Source organism: Schistocerca piceifrons, chromosome 8 (genome assembly GCF_021461385.2).
Source record: "Schistocerca piceifrons isolate TAMUIC-IGC-003096 chromosome 8, iqSchPice1.1, whole genome shotgun sequence".
Classification (NCBI taxonomy): domain Eukaryota; kingdom Metazoa; phylum Arthropoda; class Insecta; order Orthoptera; family Acrididae; genus Schistocerca; species Schistocerca piceifrons.
In genome coordinates this window covers 2,027,401-2,049,720 of record NC_060145.1, presented here as the reverse complement: position 1 = coordinate 2,049,720, position 22,320 = coordinate 2,027,401, and the positions used below count along the sequence as shown (strand labels likewise).

The 22,320-nt window shown below is 43.4% G+C and overlaps 1 protein-coding gene across 1 annotated transcript in view; it reads left to right on the top strand.

Moving 5' to 3' along the window:
* Positions 1-6,042: 6,042 nt before the first annotated feature.
* LOC124711675 (flotillin-2) overlaps positions 6,043-22,320 on the top strand; it is a 328,442-nt gene continuing 312,164 nt past the window's right edge. Inside the window, exons 1-2 of the mRNA XM_047241871.1 lie at positions 6,043-6,144; positions 19,747-19,948. Coding sequence (XP_047097827.1) covers positions 19,750-19,948 — 199 coding nt within the window. The 5' untranslated portion in view covers positions 6,043-6,144; positions 19,747-19,749. The remainder of the gene's footprint in view (positions 6,145-19,746; positions 19,949-22,320) is intronic.

Genomic DNA, 22,320 nt, shown 5'->3' with positions numbered 1-22,320 from the left:
ATCTTCTTCCCAAAGGAACCATACCACCATTTGCCTTTAGCCACTTAAAGCAACTCTGGATGAGGATTTGGGCAACGGTCGTCCCGAATGCGAGTCGATTGTCTTAACCACTAGGACCACGTGTCTCGGTTAATGTTCTGGAGTGCGCCAATTTAAGCTTCACAAAGGGATCCAAGAGAAGCCTCCAAACGCGGACATGCATCTGCCAAGTTCAGCTTTACATAAAGGGTCCAGTAGAGGGTGGACCTCATAGCAGCACGAAAACGGCTCTGCTCACAAGGTCGCCACAAGACGAGCGTTTCTCGGCGAGTCTACAACAAAAACACTGACGTATCCTGCTTACAGTCTACAAGTGAATCTGAGTTTTTTCTCTTTACCTACATTGTTTTGACTAAATCTTCTTCTCATTCCTCCCAAATTTCCGAAGTAGCTGCGTTTGCTTATGAAATATTCGGGAATTATCGTCCGAGAAAGACAGCTCTTAGAATCTCAGATAGGTTGTTTGCTAACTTTGGCGATAATACGTGGATGCATAAAACCTGAAAGATAATACGCGGGGCAAATCTGACACTGTTTGAGGAAATCTAGGACTCTGCATTGCTCCTACTATACTTCGAGGAGATCCATCCCACATTAAGGAGACTCCGACTTATTCATTAATTTATTGTTGTTTATTTATCGTCTGTATTTATTTCATCAGTCCTTCCTCGTACGGATCCACAACCGACGAGCAATATTCAATTATCAGTCGAACGAGCGTTTATGAGCTGCTGTCTCCTTCGTGGGTGAACTACACTTTATGAGGATCCTTCCAATAAATCTCAGTTGGGCATGTTTGTATACCGTACATATATAAATACTGTACAACAATAATGTACCTACTGCTACTGTTTGTTTTCCAGTATTTTGTACTCCCCCTGTAAATAGATTGCATGTCTGAAATGGAACTATGTTGAGTGACCTGCAAAATAATAGCCTGTAAAACGACCTGTTGCACGTAATTACGATGTATTGTGAAAATGTTCTACGGAAATTAAAATTCACTACAGAAGTAAAAAAATAACTGTGTGTTATACATGCTCCTGTTCCTGTGGCAGGTAAGTGGGTTTTTTTTCGTGTTACACAAAGAAATTAACTGAAGGAAGTTGTTAAAAGCAGCGTTGACGTAGAGCTTCAGCGACAAATGTGAGATCACTTGGAAAGAACGTTGTCAGAAAGATATGGAAGCGTATCACGGAATTAAACGCGCTGTTAAAAATTACATTATTTTCGCCTAACTGTCTAGTGTATTTCGAAAATGTGCTTGTTGTTTTGTATTAAAATCTGAGATGTGAACAGAACGGGGAGGGCGACTGTTGCAAGAATTAGTTACAAGCGTATTAAAATAAAACCTCTCAAATGGTGGTGCTCTGCCTGCAGCGTCTCCCTTGTTGGCCCACCCCACAAGTACTGCCGCCATTCCAGTGTATTTTGATGCACCTTTCAACGCGCCCTACCTTTCCTAGCGGAAACTTTTCATTTTAATACGAACCACAAGTTCTTTGGATGTTCCAAATACCCACAGGACAAAGCTGTAATAATGACAGCTTTATTACTGTTTCGGAAACTAGTGATTTCATTTTCTGTGCACAACCTGACTACCTTTAGCCTCTACTGGCGCTACCACGAACTCTTCTGAGATCGGTGAACACTCTTGCTCGATCGTCAATTTTTAGACAGCCACCAGCCAATACATCGATTGCATATTGAAATAACTGAGTTGCCCAACGCCATTACGGATTTCTAACGTGAGACATTTCATCTTCACGTGTCTTCAACACGTTTAACAACTTGAGAAAGAATACTGGTGTTCCTTGCACGCATTTTTAATGTCACGGTTCCCTAGAGTGAAAAACAATTTTAAATTACACAACGTGAAAGTGAACACGTATTCATTGCTATTTGCGAGGTAAATACACAAGACGGGAAGCATTGAAGCCATCCAGGTGTTTCGAAATTTGTAGTGGCCGTCAACAATAACGTTTTTTTAACATTTGACCTATTTATTGAGTGACCGCTGCTTATAAATTTATGCTCTTAGGTAAAACAGTTATGGTCATCCTCGGTGTGTCGTATGTGTGTGTGCAATAGTTTTAAAAATACTCAAAGTATTTTGCAAGCTGTAGTGATGTGGCTGATAGTTACCTGCTTTGTTCTAGAATATCTGCACGTAGATTTCAAGGAATCCATCCAGTGCTCATGGAGAAGTTTTACAGTGATAAATATTCTGCCCAGTAACGCCCTGTCGCAGATGACCCCGATGTGAACCTGGTTTCCTCCCTTTCGCGCCGTACTTACAGACGCGACACCTCAGCTTGTCCCACAGCTTTGATTCGTTGCTATTGTCTTGCGATAAGGAAAGCTTGCGTGACGCAACAGTAAAGAGCGCAACGGACGGGCGTTGCCTCTCAGAAAACTATGTTTAAGAGTGCGCGCAAGTTGGAGTCTGTGAGACAATGTGCGACTCGACATATTTCTTTTTTTTCCAAGAATATATTTTTCTTTTCTGTTTCGCCATAAGTTGTTTGAGTGGTTTTCTAGATTTGTTCGTGTGTTGCTTTCCAGCAGTTGTCTTTTCGTCTCTGCTAATTGTGTAGCAATCTGTACGGTGTAACAATCACCTGTTTTCGCGAAAACTAATACACGAATTTCGTCATTTGGCCAAAGAAATAACTGAACTGAGGAGGATATAAAATTAGGACTGGCAATTCAAAACAATGGGGGAAAACAGTCTTGATTGCGAAACTGAAATTGCTGTTATTTATTCATCGATGACGCACGTTTCGCCTAATACAAGGCATTTTTAGACTGTCCTACATTAAAATGCAATTTAGATGTATGCCAGTCTCAAGACGCTCTGAATTAGACGAAACGTGCGTCATTGATGAATAAATAAACAGCAGTTTCAATATCGCAACCAAGATCTCCTCGTTTTAAATACAGGTTGCTATACCACCACATGATGAAATGGAAAACCTTTTATAATTGCAAAAAGAAGTTTTTCTGAAAAAGAGAAATTTATTAACAGCGGGCACCCCTGAAGATATTTGTCTGTAGTGTAGTCATAAATGGAAAATAAACGTCAACGGTAAATGGAACAGTAAGGAAGAAAACATGTTTTTCAAATGTGTTAGAGAAGAACGCTCAATATTAGATAGAATGCGAATGGAGCAGTTTACTGAGAGAGTTCCCGGGAAGTGTAACGCACCTGCACTGAGGTGACATGTCGTGGGATAGCGATATGCACACATAAAGATGGCGGTAATATCGCTTATACAAGGCGTAAAAGGACAGTGCAGTGGCGGGGCTGTCGTCTGTACTCGGGAGATTCGTGTGGAAAGGTCTCGGACGTGATTATGGCCGCATGACGCAAATTAACAGACGGAACGCGGAATGGTAGCTGGAGCTAGCCGCATGGGGCGTTCCATTTAGGAAATGTATTTATTTATTTATTTACGCGCCAAGTTCGGTAGGACAAAATTGAGGAGCAAATCTCCAAGGTCATGGAACGTGTCAGATCATGAAATTACAACATAGAAGTAATAATAGATAAAAAAATAGGAGGAGTGGCACATGAGGAAACTCTTCAGTTTCGATTTTAACGCGCGTGGATTACTGCTAAGATTTTTGAATTCTTTTGGTAGCTTACTAAAAATGGATGCAGCAGTATATTGAACACGTTTCTGCACAAGAGTTAAGGAAGTCTGATCCATATGCAGGTCGGATTTCTGCCGAGTATTAACTGAGTGAAAGCTGCTTATTCTTGGGAATAAGCTGATATTGTTAACAAGAAACGACAGTAAAGAACATGTATTGAGAGGCCAATGTCAAAATAGCCAGACTAGTGAACAGCGGTCGACAGGAGGTTCGTGAACTCACACCACTTATTGCCCGAACCGCCCGTTTCTGAGACAAAAGTATCCTTTTAGAATGGGAAGAGTTACCTCAAAATATAATACCATACAAGAAAAGCGAATGAAATAAGCAAAGTAGACTAATTTTCGTGTCGAACGATCAGTCATTTCCGATACCGTTCGAATAGTAAAAATGGCAGTGTTAAGTCCTTGAACAAGATTTTGAACGTGGGCTTTCCACGACAGTTTACTATCTGAACACCTAGGCATTTCAACTCTTCAGTTTCATCAATCATATGCCCATTCCGTGAAATTAAAACGTCAGGTTTCGTTGAATTGTGCGTTAGAAACTGTAAAAACTGAGTCTTACTGTGATTTAGCGTCCGTTTGTTTTCTACAAGCCATGAACTTAGGTCTTGAACTGCACGATTTGAAACAGAGCCGATGTTGCACACAACATCCTTTACTACCAACAAAAAAATAAAAAAAATTTGAGTTACCCGTAATAGTAGAGGACATATCATTTATATAAATGCGCAAATGTGTGTGAAATCTTATGGGACTTAACTGCTCATTTATATAAATAAGGACCAGAAGTGGCCACAACACTGACCCCTGGGGCACCCCCTATTTGACCGTACCCGACTCAAAGCCATTCTCAACACTGAGAAGAATGACCTTTTGCTGTCTGTTGTTAATGTAAGAGGTGAACCAATTGTGAGCTACTCCCCGTATTTCGTAATGATCCGTATCGTTAGGGAACTTAATATTCCGAGATCCACAGTATCGAGAGTGTTCCTAGAATACCAAATTTCAGGCATTACCTCCCATCATGGCATTCACTTAACGACCAAGAGCAGCGGCGTTTGCGTAGAGCTGCTATTGTTAAAAGACATGCAACACTTCGTGAAACAACTGCAGAAATCAATGTGGGATGTACGACGAACGTATCCGTTAGGAGAGTGCGGCGAAATCTGGCGTTAAAGGGCTGTGGCAGCAGACGACGGACGCTGGTGGCCCTGCTAACAGCACGACACCGCTTGCAGCACTTCTCCTGGGCTCGTGACCATATCGGTTGGACCCCAGACGACAGTAAAACTGTTGCGTGGTGAAGTGAGTCTCGATTTAAGATGGTAGGAGCTGATGGTAGGGTTCGACAGCGGCACAGACCCCACAAAGGCACTGACGTAAGTTGTCAACGAGGCACCGTGCAAGCTGTTGGTGACTCCATAATTGTGTGAGCTGCATTCGGTGGAATGGACCGGATCCTCTGGTCCAACTGAACAGATCAGTGACTGTAAACGGTTATGTTGGGCTATTTGGGTTACTACTTGCAGCCATTCGTAGACTCCTTGTTCCGAACCAACGATGGAATTTTTACGGATGACAGTTCGCGATGTCACTGGGCCACAGTTACCTGCGATTGCATTGAAGAACATTCGAGCGGAAGATTTGCCCACCCGGGTACCCCGACGTGAATCCAGTCGGACGTCTGTGGGACATAATGGAGAGTTGAGTTCGCGCGCAAGATCCTGCACCGGCAACACTTTCGCAGTTACGGACGAGTGTAGAGCCACCGTGGCTCGGTACTTCTGCAGTGGACTTCCGACTACCTGTTGATTCCATGCCACGTCAAGTTGTCGCACCACGCCGGGCAGAAGGAGGTGCGACAGGAAGTGAGGAGGTGTCGCTTGACTTTTGTCACGTCACTGTATGTGACATAACTAACGGACAGTTAGTAAATCTAACACTGGGGAAAGAGCCGTATGGCAGAATGGATAGATTGACAGGGCACATCCTGAGGCATCAAGGAATAAGTAAAAATGCAGAGTTAGATCAAGGCTTGAATACAGAAAGCAGGTTCAAACAATGTAGGTCAGAGTAGTTACACAAAGATTAAGAGAAAACTCCCTATTCTGTTAGTTCTTCTCCCTCGTGCTTCTGTAAATAATTTTAGATGTAGAATCACATGCTAATCTTCGGCTTCCCGTCCGTTTTTCACGCGTTAGTATTTGTAATAGTGAACTACAGCGTTCGCTGAGGGACTGTGTATTTGATTGTGTTATGATTTGTTGATTGTGGGGCGATACTGGTGGACGCTTGAGAGAGAGAGTTTGTGCGCTGGTACACAGTGGCGGTGCTCTTGTGTGTTGCAGGAGGATGCTGCGGCTCCACCAAGAAGGACACCATCGTGGGCGGCTGGGCGTGGGCCTGGTGGTTTGTGACCGACGTCCAGCGCCTGTCGCTAGAGGTGAGTCCCGGCTGAGCCGGCACCTCTCCGTTACTCTTCGTGACACGTACAGTTACCAAGAACTGGCGATCGTAATGTTGCGGACGCAAAGTGTGTCTACAATAATAGGACCGTCCAGTGTAGAAGTAAGAACATGTCAAACTTTGTTTCAGACCCTTGATTTCGTTCAGCGGGGTTCGTTTTCGTTTCCGTAGTTATAAGGGCCTGATGCAATGGTTTCCATAAAACAGGAAAAAATCACGAAAGTGACTGTAACTCAAAAGATTCTGTAGTCGAATGTGATAAAACATGACATGCTACAAATGAAGCACGAATGTATGTAATACACATAAATGAGGGAAGGCAAATATTTACACGAAACAGGGAGTGTGGTTTGTCTATATATTCGCAAGCAACGTTCTTTCGTGCTTATTTGCCCTTATTAATAATCGATAGGGTACAGAAGCGCTATTCCGCTCATTTCAACCATAAATCTTACATAATATGACATGAAACTTATGAAAAATCTGTCAATGTTATACAATTATGGTATGTTAATTGTGAATACGTTCTATTATATAAAACGTCGAAATTCCTTCACACGAACAAAGTATTAATCTTCTGAAGAAGACAGAAATCACAATATATAAAAATGGTAGACTATTCCACCCAGTCAAGAGGTTATTCCGCCCAGTGTATTTAGTGTCAAAATCATAAGCATTTACAGCATGTAAACCTTTTTCGTACTTTTCTGCTCACACACACTTCGTGAAACCGTATAGCACATAGCTGGCACTTCACCCAGAGGAGCTGCCTATAATACTTATAACAGCTTGTCTCACATCTTCCACGGACCATGAAGCACGTACAGGTCGTCTGAAAAGAAACCAAGAAAACGTGTTCCCTAGAATTTCGCAGCAAAACGTTAATTAAACTAATAATTCGACTGATGTGAATTTGCCCCCACGTGTACGGGGCGAAACAGCCCCATGTGCAGACATTTCGAAAAACGCGGCAAATCAGACGTTTGTGGCAAAAGACAGCAATATTTTTTAATACACACACTGCATAACGGCTGTCCTTATACAAGTAACAATAAGAGTTTAAAATTTCATGTTATTGTGCTTGGTACACCTTAGTTTGTTTGGTTGTATTCTTAACTATGGTAATAATCCATCATAGTTCGCTTACTTCTATAGTTTGTTCTTTTGTCCTGTCAGTAATGTAAAAGAAAACACTCTTACTGCAACCACATGCGGCGACACAGAGATACTGACACCTACACCAGGCTAAAAAACTACTAACGTAGATCTAGCAAGTAAAACTTTTGTAGAAATTGATTCGCAACATACTTTAGTACCAATGAACCACCGATTATGTAAAGAATTGAACTCTATGTGTAAAACAGCTTCAAACTTCCGATAACACTATGAATGAATGAATGTTTTAATATGTGACATTAAGCGCGTAAGCGAGAAAAAGTTTGATGGAATTTGGTAAGTGGTCTCATTATCAAACTTGTATGACTCTGTAGTGTAATTTCCTCTCCTTTTTAAATAAGAGCTAGTTTTTCACACATTCCAACTATATGACATTGTTTCACCTGAACTATGTGTCGAACAGTGATGTATGTCTCAACTACATTTAGTGGTAAATGTGGATGCTGTCTGCAAAATGTGTTCCAAATAGTATTACCAGCACAGTCCAACATAACAGTCACGACGCCCGCAATTTTTTTTTACCCTCTGCGACTGCAGCGCTCCAGGCGGCCAGGAAGTTGATGTTGAGTTCGGCGAGATCTTTGAAAGCGAAATTGAAACTTAATTGTTTCTAACGATCTATAGAACTGTTTTTACAGACGGGAACGTCTGTAGCGCAATAAATATCAGCAACAACAAGAAGAAGACACCACATTTGTCTTTTTGTAGGTTTCCTAACGACCCTAGGAGGTGTGAACTGCTGCATTACAAAACACTTTATGTACGATTTTGTTGTGCGTTATAGACATTTACTGCAGAAGAACAAAAAATTGCTAGTGAACAGCAGAAGGCCTGACCTTTTGCAGAAAGGCGCTATATATCTACTCAAAAACGTGTTTTCTTCGGCTCACTTCTAGTCAAATCAGTGAATGAATGTTGAGCATAGGAAGCGTGTATAGAATGCAATACCTACTTTATTTAGCATAGCGGATTTTGTACCAAATGTTTCCTCTAAGCGCTGATAGGTAATAAAAAGTTTACAGAAAGGAAATAAAGCAACCCACTAAAGATAGCGCAAAAAGTGCTGAAACATGCCTGGGTAAAATAAAATTCCAAAGGTGTTTTCCATAGGGCGGAATTCCTCATCCAATTATCTTGGCAAACACGGAAAAAAGAAGAACTGCAACTCCACGAAATGACTCTTTAAAACTGTTGCACCATCATTATACTGATTAGCCAGATCATTATGGCCACCTACCTAGTAGTTGATATGTCCGCCCTTGGCAGGGATAACAGCGGCGATGCGTCGTGGCTTGGAAGCAATAGGGCCTTGGTAGGTAGTTGGAGGGAGCTGGCACACACACACACACACACACACACACACAAGTCACCTGATTTAATTTCCGTAAATTCCGGGGAGGGGAACGACGAGCTGTGACGCGACGCTCAGTCACATCGCAGATGTGTTTGACGGGGTGCAGGTCTAGCGAGTTGCGAGACCAGCGCATCAACTGGAATTCGCCGCCGTGTTCTCCATCTGCATCTGCATGGATACCCTGCAAATCACATTTAAGTGCCTGGCAGAGGGTTCATCGAACCACCTTCACAATTCTCTATTATTCCAATCTCGTATCGCGCTGAAAGAACGAACACCTATATCTGTCCGTACGAGCTCTCATTTCCCTTATTCTCCTCGGTGTCAACAAAATATTTTGGCATTCGGAGGAGAAAGTTGGCGATTGGAATTTCGTGAGAAGATTCCGTCGCAACGAAAAACGCCTTTCTTTTAATGATGTCAAGCCCAAATCCTGTATCATTTCTGGGACACTCTCTCCCATATTTCGCGATAATACAAAACTGGCTTCCTTTCTTTGAATTTTTTCGATGTACTCCGTCAGTCCTATCTGATAAGGATCCCACACCGCGCAGCAGTATTCTAAAAGAGGACGGACAAGCGTAGTGTAGGCAGTCTCCTTAGTAGGTCTGTTACATTTTCTAAGTGTCCTGCCAATAAAACGCCGTCTTTGGTTAGCCTTCCCCACATCATTTTCTATGTGTACCTTCCAATTTAATTTGTTCGTAATTGTAATACCTAGGTATTTAGTTGAATTTACGGCTTTTAGATTTGACTGATTTATCGTGTAACAGAAGTTTGAGTTCCTTTTAGCACTCATGTGGATGACCTCACACTTTTCGTTATTTAGGATCAACTGCCACTTTTCGCACCATTCAGATATTTTTTATAAATCGTTTTGCACTTTGTTTTGATATTCTGATGACTTTATTAGTCGATAAACGACAGCGTCATCTGCAAACAACCGAAGACGGCTGCTCAGATTGTCTCCCAAATCATTTATATAGATAAGGAACAGCAAAGGGCCTATAACACTACCTTGGGGAACGCCAGAAATAATTTCTGTTTTACTCGATGACTTTCCGTCAGTTACTACGAACTGTAATCTCTCTGACAGGAAATCACAAATCGAGTCACATAACTGAGACGATATTCCATAAGAACGCCATTTCAATACGAGCCGCTTGTGTGGTACATTGTCAAAAGCTTTCCTGAAATCCAGAAATACGGAATCGATCTGAAATCCCTTGTCATTAGCACTCAACGCTTCATGCGAATAAAGAGCTAGTTGTGTTTCACAGGAACGATGTTTTCTAGACCCATGTTGACTGTGTGTCAATAGACCGTTCTCTTCGAGGTAATTCATAATGTTTGTACACAATATATGTTCCAAAATCCTGCTGCATATCGACGTTAACGATATGTGCCTGTAATTTAGTGGATTACTCATACTACCTTTCTTGAATATTGGTGTGACCTGTGCTACTTTCCAGTCCTTGGGTACGGATCTTCCGTCGAGCGAACGGTTGTATATGATTGTTAAGTATGGAGCTAATGTATCAGCATACTCCGAAAGGAACCTAACTGGTATACAGTCTGCACCAGAAGACTTGCTTTTATTAAGTGATTTTAAGTTGCTTCACTACTCCGAGGATATTTACTTCTGCGTTACTCATGTTGGCAGCTGTTCTCGATTCGAATTCTGGAATATTTACTTCGTCTTCTTTTGTGAAGGCATTTCGGAAGGCTGTGTTCAGTAACTCTGCTTTCGCAGCACTGTCTTCGATACTATCTCCATTGCTATCGCGCAGAGAAGGCATTCATTGTTTCTCGCCGCTAACATACTTCACATACGACCGGAATCTCTTTGGATTTTCTGCAAAAAGTTTCGTTGTGGAAACTTTTACAGGCATCTCGCATTGAAGTCAGCGCTAAATTTCGAGTTTCTGTAAAAGATCGCCAATCTTGGGGATTTTGCGTCTGTTTAAATTTGGCATGTTTATTTCGTTATTTCTGCAACAGTGTTCTAACCCGTTTTGTGTACCAAGGAGGATCAGCTCCGTCGTTTGTTAATTTATTTGGCATAAATCTCTCAATTGCTGCCGATACTATTTCTTTGAATCTAAGCCACATCTGGTCTACACTTATATTATTAATTTGGAATGAGCGGAGATTGTCTCTGAGGAAGGTGTCAAGTGAATTTTTATCTGCTTCTTTGAAAAGGTATATGTTTCGCTTATTTTTCGATGATTTTGGGATTACAATATTCAATCTCGCTACGACAACCCTGTGTTCACTAATATCTGAATCGGTTTTGATGCTCGTTATTAACTCAGGATTATTTGTTGCTACGAGGTCAAGTGTGTTTTTACTACCGTTTTTACTACCGTTCTACCGTTTACTAAATCAAACTCAAGCCTTTCAGCAACTGTATCATCTGAATTGGGAGGTCGGTAAAAGAATCCAATTATTATTTTATTCCAGTTGCCGACAATGACCTCTGCCCATACTAACTCACAGGAAGTATCTTCTTCAATTTCGCGACAAGTTAAACTACTTCTAACAGCAACAAACACGCTACCATCGCTAACCGTGTTTAGCCTGTCCTTTCGGAACACCGTTAAGTTCTTCGCAAAAATTTCGGCTGAGCTTATCTCCGGCTTTAGCCAGCTTTCAGTGCCTATAACGATTTGAGCATCAGTGCTTTCTATTAGCGCTTGGAGCTCTGGTACTTTCCCAACACCGCTACGACAGTTTACAACTGTTATACAAATGGTTCCTGTATGTACGTTCTTCCTGTGTTCAGCCTTCACCCTCTTTGACTGAAGCCCTTATTGTGTTTTCCTGAGATCCTCTAATCTAAAAAGCGGCCCAGTCTACGCCACACAGCCCCTGCTACCCGTGTAGCCGCCTCCTGCGTATAGTGGACACCTGACCTATTCAGCGGATCCCGAAACCCAACCAACGTTTGGCGCAAGTCGAGGAATCTGCAGCCTACACGGTCGCAGAACCGTCTGAGCCTCTGATTCAGACCCTCCACTCGTCTCTGTACCAGAAGTCCGCAGTCCGGCCTGTCGACTATTCTGCAAATGGTCGGCTCTGCTTTCATCTTGCAAGCAAGACTGGCAGCCTTTACCACTTCTGTTAGCCCTCGAAACCAGAGAGAATCTCTTCTGATCCAAAGTGTCACACGTTGTTGGTACCGAGGTGAGCAACCACCTGCAGTTAGCTGCACCCTGTGCTCTTAATGGCATCCGGGAGGACCCTTTCCACATCTGGAATGGCTCCACCCGGTATGCACACGGAGTGCACATTGTGAACCAAAACCCTAAGGGGCCCCATAACGCGCCTAACGTTGGAGCTCCCGACTAGCAATAGTCCCACCCTCTGCGATTGCCCAGATCTTGCAGGCTGAGTGGTTTCCTCTGAAACAGGACAGGCGACAGCATCTGGCTCAGCGACAGTGTCAGCCACAGACAGCACCTGGAACCTGTTTGTCAGACAAACCGGGGAGGGAGGCCCTACGTGCGGCCGCCTGGGAAGTCTTTCGCCGCCTGCTTCGCCCCGGGGTGAGGGTTCAGCCTCAGAGCGAGCAGTAACTGGGTTGGCCACCAGTGAGGACCGATCGGAGGTCTGGACGTGCTGGACGTCCGTTGGATCCCCACAGCCGGCCCACAACAGTGGCAGCCATCCACTGCAGCCTCTTGCTGTGTAACTGAAGCCATCACAGCCTGGAGCTGAGAGCGAAGTATCACCAACTCGGCTTGCATACGCACACAACAATCGCAGTCCCTGTCCATACTAAAGACCGTGCAAAACTAAACTATGCAGATTGCAGATATACGGACTATCGGCACGTGCTGCGCAACTCTACTGTAGACCCTTACGAAAACGCAGGAACTGCGTCTAATAATACGCCGATATTCAAAAACCTAACTACCGAAGCACTCAGGTGAAACTAGATAACTCACCCCTGATTAGGAACTTGTAATGTCGGTGTAATATCAGTTTACTTTCCGATGCAAACGAAGACGCGAGAACTGTAGCTATTAGATATTAAATTTACACGCAGAAACTCAAGAAACTAAACTATTAAAGCACACAGATGATATAATAAAATTCGCTCCTGGTTAGGAACTCGCAAATGTCAGAAAAGTGGTTTACTTGCCTGTTGCTGCGTCTGTCTCGGTCGGCGACCCACACTCCTAGCCTTGTGACATGGCGCATTATCTTGTTGAAAAATGCCACTGCCGTCGAGAAACAAGATCGTCACGAAAGGGTGTACGTGGTCTGCAGCCAGTGTAGAGTCTCCCTGGGCTCCGTGATGCACGGCACCAGCTCCTCTGGATCCACGGGTGGCTGCGTGAACGTTCCCCACAGCATGATGGGGCCGCCGCCGGACTATCTCCGTCCCGCAGCACAGGTGCCGAGGAGCTGTTCCCCTGGAAGATAGCGGATTCGCGCCCTCCCTTCGAAGTGATGAAGAAGTTATCGGATTCATCAGACCGTGCAACGCTCTGCCACTGCGCCAACGTCCAGTGCCGATAGTCACTTGCCTATTTCAGTCGTAGTTGCCGATGTCATGACATTAACATTGATGCATGCATGGGTAGTCGGTTGCTGAGGCCCATCTTTAGGAATGATCGGTGCACTGTGTGTTCACACACTCTTGTATTCTGCCCAGCATCAAAGTCTGATGGTAGTTCCGCCACAGTTGTCAGCCTGTACTGTTTTGCCAGTCTTCCCAGCCTGCGACGTCCTACATCTGTAAAGAGGGGATGCCCAACCCCACGACGTCTGGACGTGATTTCACCTTTGTCTCGCCACGTTTCGAAGACACTCGCCACAGCACTCCTCGGACACCCGACAAGTCGTGCAGTTTCCGAAATGCTCGTGCCGAGCCTCCGGCCATCAGAATCTGCTCTCGGTCAAACTCAGAAAGGTCGCGCGCCTCCCACATCCTACACGCGGACAGCACGCTCACTGGTATTACATACATCGTGCTCGTGTCTTATCAGTCATTCCTGGCCAGGTGACGCTGCTATCCCTTGGAAGGGTTCACATCGACAGGCCCTGGCTGATCAATGCGTGTAGTACTCGGTGTTCTGCCACGAAAGAATGTGACAATGATGTGTCTACGTTACATTGTACAGTAAATACCTGTTTCTTGCGCGTGCGTGCAAAAGGGACTCGTGGAGCTGATTTGAGTTTTCCGTTACCCAGACGTTTGAATTCTTTTGCAGCCATGTATCCACAAAGTTTTCGATTTTTTTTCCTCAGATACAAGGATATTGTACAATTCTAATGCAGACAGAGTTATGAGCTATAATCCTTGTGAAGATATTCATCGAAGGAGTAGAAGGAGTTGGCCAACGGGAAGTTCTTTAATTCACTCTGAAACCGATCTTTGTCACTTACAAGACCTTTGATATGCTCTGGTAAGTTATTGAACATACGAGTAGCAATAGCTACCAATAGGCCATACTGACTAAAAAACCATTTCACAGACTTCGTGGGACTCAAAGAATATGCACCTTTTGCGTTGTTCAAATTTTCTGGCGTGAGCAGTTTCAGTCGGGCACTTTTGGCTGCGCCTGTCACATTTCCTGTACCTTCAACTTCGACATATTTGTTTGGTGCATTCTTACCGTGTTTAATTGTGGAGGCGCTGTGAGTTTAGGTACAAGTGGCACATCTAACGTACAGTGTGACAATATTCTCAGGCAAAGTGCATAATCCGTTACTTTCTCAGTTAAGAAAGGAGCGTGTCTACGCTAATTAAGGCACATTATTCCACGATGTTGCATATTATATTACTGAATTAATTATTTCTGAAGATGAAACATAAATCTGAATGCGTACGTTCCGCCCCATTATTAAACACACGTGTCTGTTTTAAATGCTGGACGAGATAGTGAAGTACAATCGCACGCTTACAAACCGTTTGCAACTGGGAATGATTTGCGTACATAAGTGTATTATATGAATGTGTTCAGCTCCTTGTAAAAGTGCATTGGTATCAAAGATATTCTCCCGGAAGTTGTTCACATTGGAACAAATGAATACAGCAGAATTAATTGCAAATCACGCTGATTAACAAATCCTACAAAAGATAGTTAAACGTCTAAAATATCCAAATTCTGCAAGATATTTCCTAAAGGGAGGCAAGCGCAAACTCGCTTGTAAGTGGATCGCATGCGATTGGAGAATATAAATTTCCTCATTTCCCAGTAGCGGTAATTGCAACGGCTCGCTCAAAAACCATACCTAATTCGGCACCCCCATTGTGTTTGCAACACGTGACACAGTAGAAAGCCGTGTGCAGGAACGCAAGCACAAAAAAGAACAGAGAAAACGGAACTGAAATAAATACAATATGAAAGTTTGGTGAGAACAATGTGCCAATAAAATGGCTGCGGTTTTGTTAACTTTGCAACGTCAGCACCGTACGAGACGTGAAAATACTGCGCAGAAAAATAACAATGTGAATTCTCTAGAAATAGTTACAAATAAAAAGTGTCTGCAGTGTTCTGACGTGGTGCATGGGTTTTTCTCTCAAACACCCATGAAAGATTTCTTCTAAATTATGTAAAGCCTTCCAAAGGGATGAAACGTTTTCCGGCATGACATGTCACTTATACTGTGTATTTATGTAGAATTATCAAGATAGAGAGACAGACCTGCAACTGTGGGTTGGTGGACACACCTGATCATATTTTATTTGGCGTGACCAGTATACAGAGTGTAGACAGGGAGAGAACATGAGGTTTGGTATTCTGTGTAGCATAGCCCTTAATGAAGAAAACTGGCAGCTGCTTGATACTCTAGCGGATAATGCATCTACAATCAAACTAGATGCATATCAAGATACAGGAATTCTCGAATAAGAAAGAAGTCAGTAGCAGTCAAAATAGTTCATTAGGAATTATAGACCAGCGAATTCTAACACAGCTGCACATGGTGAAACATCATCAGAAGTTGCAACAAACCCAATATCAGGACATGGCCTTTCCAATGATGCGAGTAGTAAAGAGTGTACGGAAGATCAGTGACAAAAGAACTACTAATAGAAGACAAATACATTGTGAATTTAAGTAAGCGGCCAGAGCCGAGTGTTCAGTGCCAGTCCGTAAGAAATGCCTCCGGAGGTGGATGCTGGCACAGGACCGCTCTGAAGGTGTAGAACCACGGATGTGAACCCAGGGAAACTTCCCTCATGACATGCTGGCCATCTTACGCTCAGAAAGAGAAAACTGTTTCGTGTCAGAAAGACTTCCAGCAGACTCGATGGCGTAATGTTGGACAGAATAAATCGTTAGCTCTCCGAGTGTAATAACAGCGTTTAGCTACAGTAAGCAGTTATACTTTGTTTTTCTTGAATGGCTGAATATAGATTCGGAGTGCCGGAGCACAGGTTGCTCCACAAATACTAGACCATAATTTCCATGTAAAACGGCATATGTACTCAAAGTGACATAATGCCGATATTTCACTTTAAAGAGTTAGGTGGTGGGTTCTTACGGCAGATTATGCTAGCTCTAGCAAATTTATTCAACGCCAAATAACGATTGTATGATTGCCTCCTTTAATATTTGTACAGTTGCAGGTTGTGTTACACACTGTGCATTACGTAACGCGACTGCAGGTTTAGTTAGTTAGCAGGAATGAACAAATAAATGTTTTGACACGGATGTGTTTTCCTTCAATTACAAAGTGGAAAATGTTCTCTTGTAGAGGATACTAGTAAATACGAGCCGATTGCAACTGATTTCTCAGTTTTTAGTTTATCATTTATCCCCACAAATTTCAACTAGTTTCTTCCAACTATCATGCGTTTTTCGTTTTTTGGTTCATTTTTTGCCTTTCTGTAACTGATCTTGTCTACACTATTGTTTATAAAAGAACTGAACATATTTTCACAACACACATGATTGTACACATGCTGATGTTGTCTAAACAGCAGGGATGTACATAAAGACCACCTTGTTTGTCGATCAATTTTTGATCGCTCTAAGTGCCTTGTCAGGTTTCGCTCCTAACCTCTGTGATGTCCCGTCCGTAATTATTGTGTTACTGTTCCACCTTACAGGATCCCCATGGGAGATTGTTAATGTAAATTAGAAATAGTAAATCTATACATACATCTATTCGTACATTCCCAAAGCCAATTTAGCAGAAAGATGTTAAACTTTGCACAAACTGAAGTTTTGTACAAATGCTTCTGAATTTCTTTACAGTCATCCAAAGACGATGCTTTCCTGCAGACCATAGCGTCGTCAGCGACCAGTTTGTTGGTTCTGATGGTAATATCTGATACATCATTTATGTATATTGAGAATATTAATGGTTCTATTGCGTGTCCTTAGCCGAGGTCGTTAAGTGACATCTGCGCCTTGGCTCTAGAGTCGGAGGTAGCCAGTTTGAATCGTGACGACGGAAAAAATATGTTCACCGTCAGTATTTGTATAGGAAGGGGAGATGAGGTGGTAGCGTAAAGTTCCTGATCGCCAAACATTGCACCATGGTCCTGGATAAAATTTCAAATCTCTCTGTAGTGTGTCACGAGGTGGTGATGGTGATTTGCCCATCGGATGGGGACGTTTAGCTCGACTGCTTCCGTACTCATCATAGAATATAAAAAAAATATGGCAACATACTACACATATTTTCGTTACCACCACCTATGATCAAAAGATACGCTTAAGACAACTCTGACAGGCCGTGAGGAATGTGAGTATTGTACAGGGAGGAATAAAATATCATTCCGATTCGGCAGGCAGCTGAACGTATAGTCTGTTCCAAAAGTCCCCGACTGATCCTCAGGCAGGTGTGGGGAGCGGAGGAATCAAGCTCCGCCAATAGACTCGCAGAACATCGGCTACCGACAGGGGGCGCGGCGGTACGCGAGGAAGAACCCGCGCCTTCGTCACTCAGTTCTGACCCTGAATGTGTGCTTACTGGTTTGGCGTGGCACTGCATGATAGTAACTCTGTAACCGCTACGGTTCAAATAGGAACTGTACTGTTAGACCGCCAACGTTAGCAGCTGCTGGGCCTAAACCAGTTGTGACCCGAAGTCGATCGCCTTCTACCGGCTTCAGCTGATCCGAAACTAGGGAGCCCTCGTTCACGTCGTAGTGAACAAAAAGTACTTCTCGGGCTCTTTGCGCGTTTCTAGGGCACGCCCGTGTCCTCTTTCTGTTCACCATCCGCCGGTCTCTCTCCCTTCAGGAATTCCTAACACTATACATCGGGCGTGATCCAAGGGGAGTGTCACTGGGGTGACGACGCCCTCCAAACAACGATTTACCAAAACCATTTGTATTGTTACATGTATCACTTTCCAGACGTTTTAGCCAAATCTAGGAGAATAACGTAGCACGGACATTAGGGTTCTCTGTAATGGTAAGGAGATCCAATGTTTAGTTGCTTGTATGAGAGATAGCCGACGGAGATCATCTTGTGACCTGAATGGCAGCAGAAAACATTCCAGTCAACTAAAGCGTCCCAGCGAAGGTTATAGCACCTGCTCACAGCAACAAATCAGTCACGTTCGTGACTGCAAGAAAGCTAAGTGGGATGACAGAGAGGGGGAAAGATTTTCTGGTAAGAAAATAACAACATACAGTTTGACCTCTCCCAGACGTATGCGGGAAAAAGCATTCTCCTCCTTTGCGCGCTTTCGTAACCATATTGTAGAAAGTTGCATTCACAATAGTAATGCTAAGAGAAATACTGATAAAACTGAGTGTACTCTTCAATTTTATGTGAAATAAATTATATGGTTGCTAATGTTGTGAATTTTTGTTGCAGTTATAGTTCTTGAATCAGTTTCATGCTGCAGTATTTATCAAATTTTGTGACTAGTATCTTTCAAATAATTTGAATTTAATTTTTTCAAGTCGTGCTATAAAGATTTTCTAAGCACTGAAGGTGATAAAATGCTGTAGTCAAACACTTTATATACTGTATTGTTATTTTTATTATAACTGTAATCATAGGCATCATTAGTATGATAAACGTGGCGACTTGGCCACATAAACGCTCTGAAACGCACCACAAAGGAGTTATCTGAACGGGACGGAAATCAGTAGATGTGATGTACATCTACAGAGATATAAATGACTACAATTTCAGAAAAACTGGATGATTTATTCAAGAGAAAGACCTCCACAAGCAAATCAATAACGATTTGCTCCGCCTCTGGCCCTTGTGGAAGCAGTTATTTGGCTTGACATTGATTGAGAGAGTTTTTGGATGTCCTCCTGAGGGATATCGTGCCAAACTTTGTTCAGCTGGCGCGTTAGATCATCAAAAACCCTGTCGATAGTACTCCAACGTCCTCAGTTGGGGAGCAATCCGGAGACCTTGCTGGCCGAGATAGACTGATAAGCACGAAAATAAGCAGTAGAAACTCTCGCCGTGTGCGGACGAGCATTATCCGGCTGAAATGCACTAAAGACGGTGGTAGGTACCGTTCTGCAGGCACTAGTCAAACGTAAAACTTTTCATCGGATTCCCACGGGATATAACGTGATTCACCATCCCAAATCACTTGTTTCCAGTCATCCACCGCTCTTTGCTCAGCCTCTAGGGTCGCCTAGCATTGAGTACAGGAACGGGTAGGTTAGCGAGGGCTGGGCAACCATTGCACCCCATTCGTTCTAATTCTCTACACACAGTCATTCTGGTGGCTGGACGGTTGGTGGTACTCTGGAAATTACGAGCGGCTACTTCCGCCATTCTCTGCAGTGCTCGACAGTCGACTGTCCGCTCCGCCAGTACGTGAGGTCTTGTAGTCTCGGTGTAGCTGCGATTGCTCCTCCGCATTTCCAGTATTCAGTGACTGGTTCACGTTCGAGTTCTACTCGCCGACACATTCTGCTCTTACTGCTTCCCTAGTGACAACAGAGTACTCCCTGCCACCGTTCGTGAGGTCTAACGGTCATTTCCGCATTACAAGGGTGTTCGGAGACTTTCCGTCAGATAGTGAGTGTACTTGAGAATCACCGTAAATCACGAACAAAGTGTGACCTCCACTAGAACCGAAGGCTGACCGGCGTGCTTTCAGGTGATGACGCTGAACCCGATGTGCGAGAGCGTGGAGACGGCGCAGGGGGTGCCGCTGACGGTCACCGGCGTGGCGCAGTGTAAGATCATGAAGGCGGACGAGCTGCTGCAGACCGCCTCCGAGCAGTTCCTGGGCAAGACCGTCAAGGACATCAAGTCCACCATCCTGCAGACGCTCGAGGGACACCTGCGCGCCATCCTGGGTGAGTGGAGCAAAAAGAGCAGGAAGCAGAAACGTCCGCGTTCCCAGCCCAAAACGAAATCTGGACGCTGGAAAGCACGTGCACGTGCACGTGCGTCTGCACGCTTTCAGGTTTTCCATCATCTTTCAGCAGGCAGCTCAGAACAGTGCCCGCCAGACTGCAGCCTTGCGGCCTCGTTCAAGTGTTGGTGCTGGCCACGGTTCTCAGCCGTGTTTTATAATGTAGCAATATGCTTCTATAATCCGTTCATCGTAAGAATAAATCTGATGTAAACAAACACAATCGCAATGATTGGTCAGAAGCCGCAGCACACGCAAGCAGGTCCTACGTGTGTATTAGGTTTATTATTACTAAGTTACGTTAAATGAAACTTTAAGCTGTTCAATTGTATTGACAGCCATCAACGTTTTTCTTAATCACGCTTTAGCTACGTAGTTTTTATTTCAAAAATCGTGTGCATTCACAGCGTCTGTGCACTGTTGTGCTCTGATTGTCGCGCTGTTAATGCGCAGTATGAAAATGGCTGAGGCTGCTCTCTGTTCCGTACTGAAACACGCGTGTGGAACACGGTTAAAAAGTGCCGAGAAATAGCGTGTTGTTAATGTTTTTCTTATAAATTTACGGGGATAATCGACTCTGAAGGTTTCCCAGCAGTTGATACATAAATACACATCGTACGTGTAACGCAGTCGGTAGTGTAATGGAATTTTTACTAAATACAGTCAGTTTTAACTAATTACAGTAATTATAAAACTCATCACTATTTTTAATGAATATGCAAGTCTTCCTGTTTCTAATTACATATTGGACACGAAATTCCTGTCTTCATTTCAAATACAAATTCTTAATTATCGATGTTTCATGAAAGACTGTTTATAAAAGTAGCTTACATTAAGAAAACATAAAAATTTAATTTTTTAAGGCCAAAATGAAAAACAAAACAAATCCTCTTTATTTGGACTATGTCCATCCTTTTGAACCACAGAGATGGAAACATGGAAAACAATCATTTTCACAGCATCGAGCACATCATACAAATGCTGCATTTTTACATTTGCTACTGTACCATTACAACATGAACCCAACAGAACTGATCTGGAGCTAAGTTGTGGTGGTCCGAGAAGTAACAAGACTGTTAAGCTGCCGTACTTACTGGAAGCAACTAACGCACGCCACTTCTTCACATGTCGCTGCACAACGCTGGCGGGATATAGAATGACGCGTCATAAAAGAAGAGGAGAAAATGCGGCGCCTGGTTGCCTTCGTGGATTCTGTTGTTGATAGGCTCGCCATCAACATAGCAGGTGACACTTCCAGAATGTACTTCTCGGATTCGGATAAGGAAGGAGCTAAGAGATTTCCAGACGATTGACTGTAATTAATATTTTCAGTGGCTTCAGTATTCAACAGTGTGGTGAAATCCCTGCAGTATGCTTCTGCATTACACACAGCTCGCTCAGAAAAATTACCATATGTTTAAGTTAGAAATTTTCATCACTCTTGTTTGTAATTAGAATACTATGTCAGGTGACAATAATGGCATTTTGTGCTTTCCGTCTGTCAGCTAAGAATCGCGCGGTAGTGCTGGAGTTTCTCCGAATATTATTTTACTCTCTTTAAAAATCAAAAGACATTCGAAGCAATAGATAGCGTTTCTTTGCTCGTCTCATTTTACGTCTGAAGTGCAATTGCTCAGATCCTTGCAGGTTAGTCGGACCGCTGGCTGGCCGGTGCTGTCCAAGTTTACTGAGCCAATAAAGCCGCTGTCCCACATTAACGCTCAGCCTATGTGCGCGTGACACAGCATAAAACGCGTCCTCATGATCGTACTTGACTGTACTGGTCACAGGTTGGCTTCCGCTCCACGTGAAACGAAATCCAATGAGATTCAAGCAAACGCGGAAGAATACATGGCGTAATGTTTACACCAGGTTTATTCTTACGATGAACAGAGTATAGCAACTAACAGCAGAAACCAAAAACGTCAGCTAACGTTAAGGGCCTTTTAGGAGTGTATTTTTCTTGCTCAGTAACAAACAAAAATACTTTACAGAGACAGTAATTTTTAAAATTTGCTTAATTTTCATTAGCGTTGGCGAGTTGGCCCGTGAGTTAAAGTTTGCCACCTACTTCAGGGGCGGAATGGGAAGTAGCGTGGCCTCTGCAGGGTTAGAGGACGTGAGTGGGGGAATGTTGTTGTGTTCCAGTACTGACAACTCAGGAGCGTGCACAACTCGCAGCTATCAGCTGCTGTCCTCTAAATTTCAAACGGAAGTGACATGGATTCGTGAATGCGCATTACAGGGATGGGCATATTCAAGTGTCTTACCTGTTTATAGCAAGTGACATGAAATCAAATTAAGGTTGCTGTG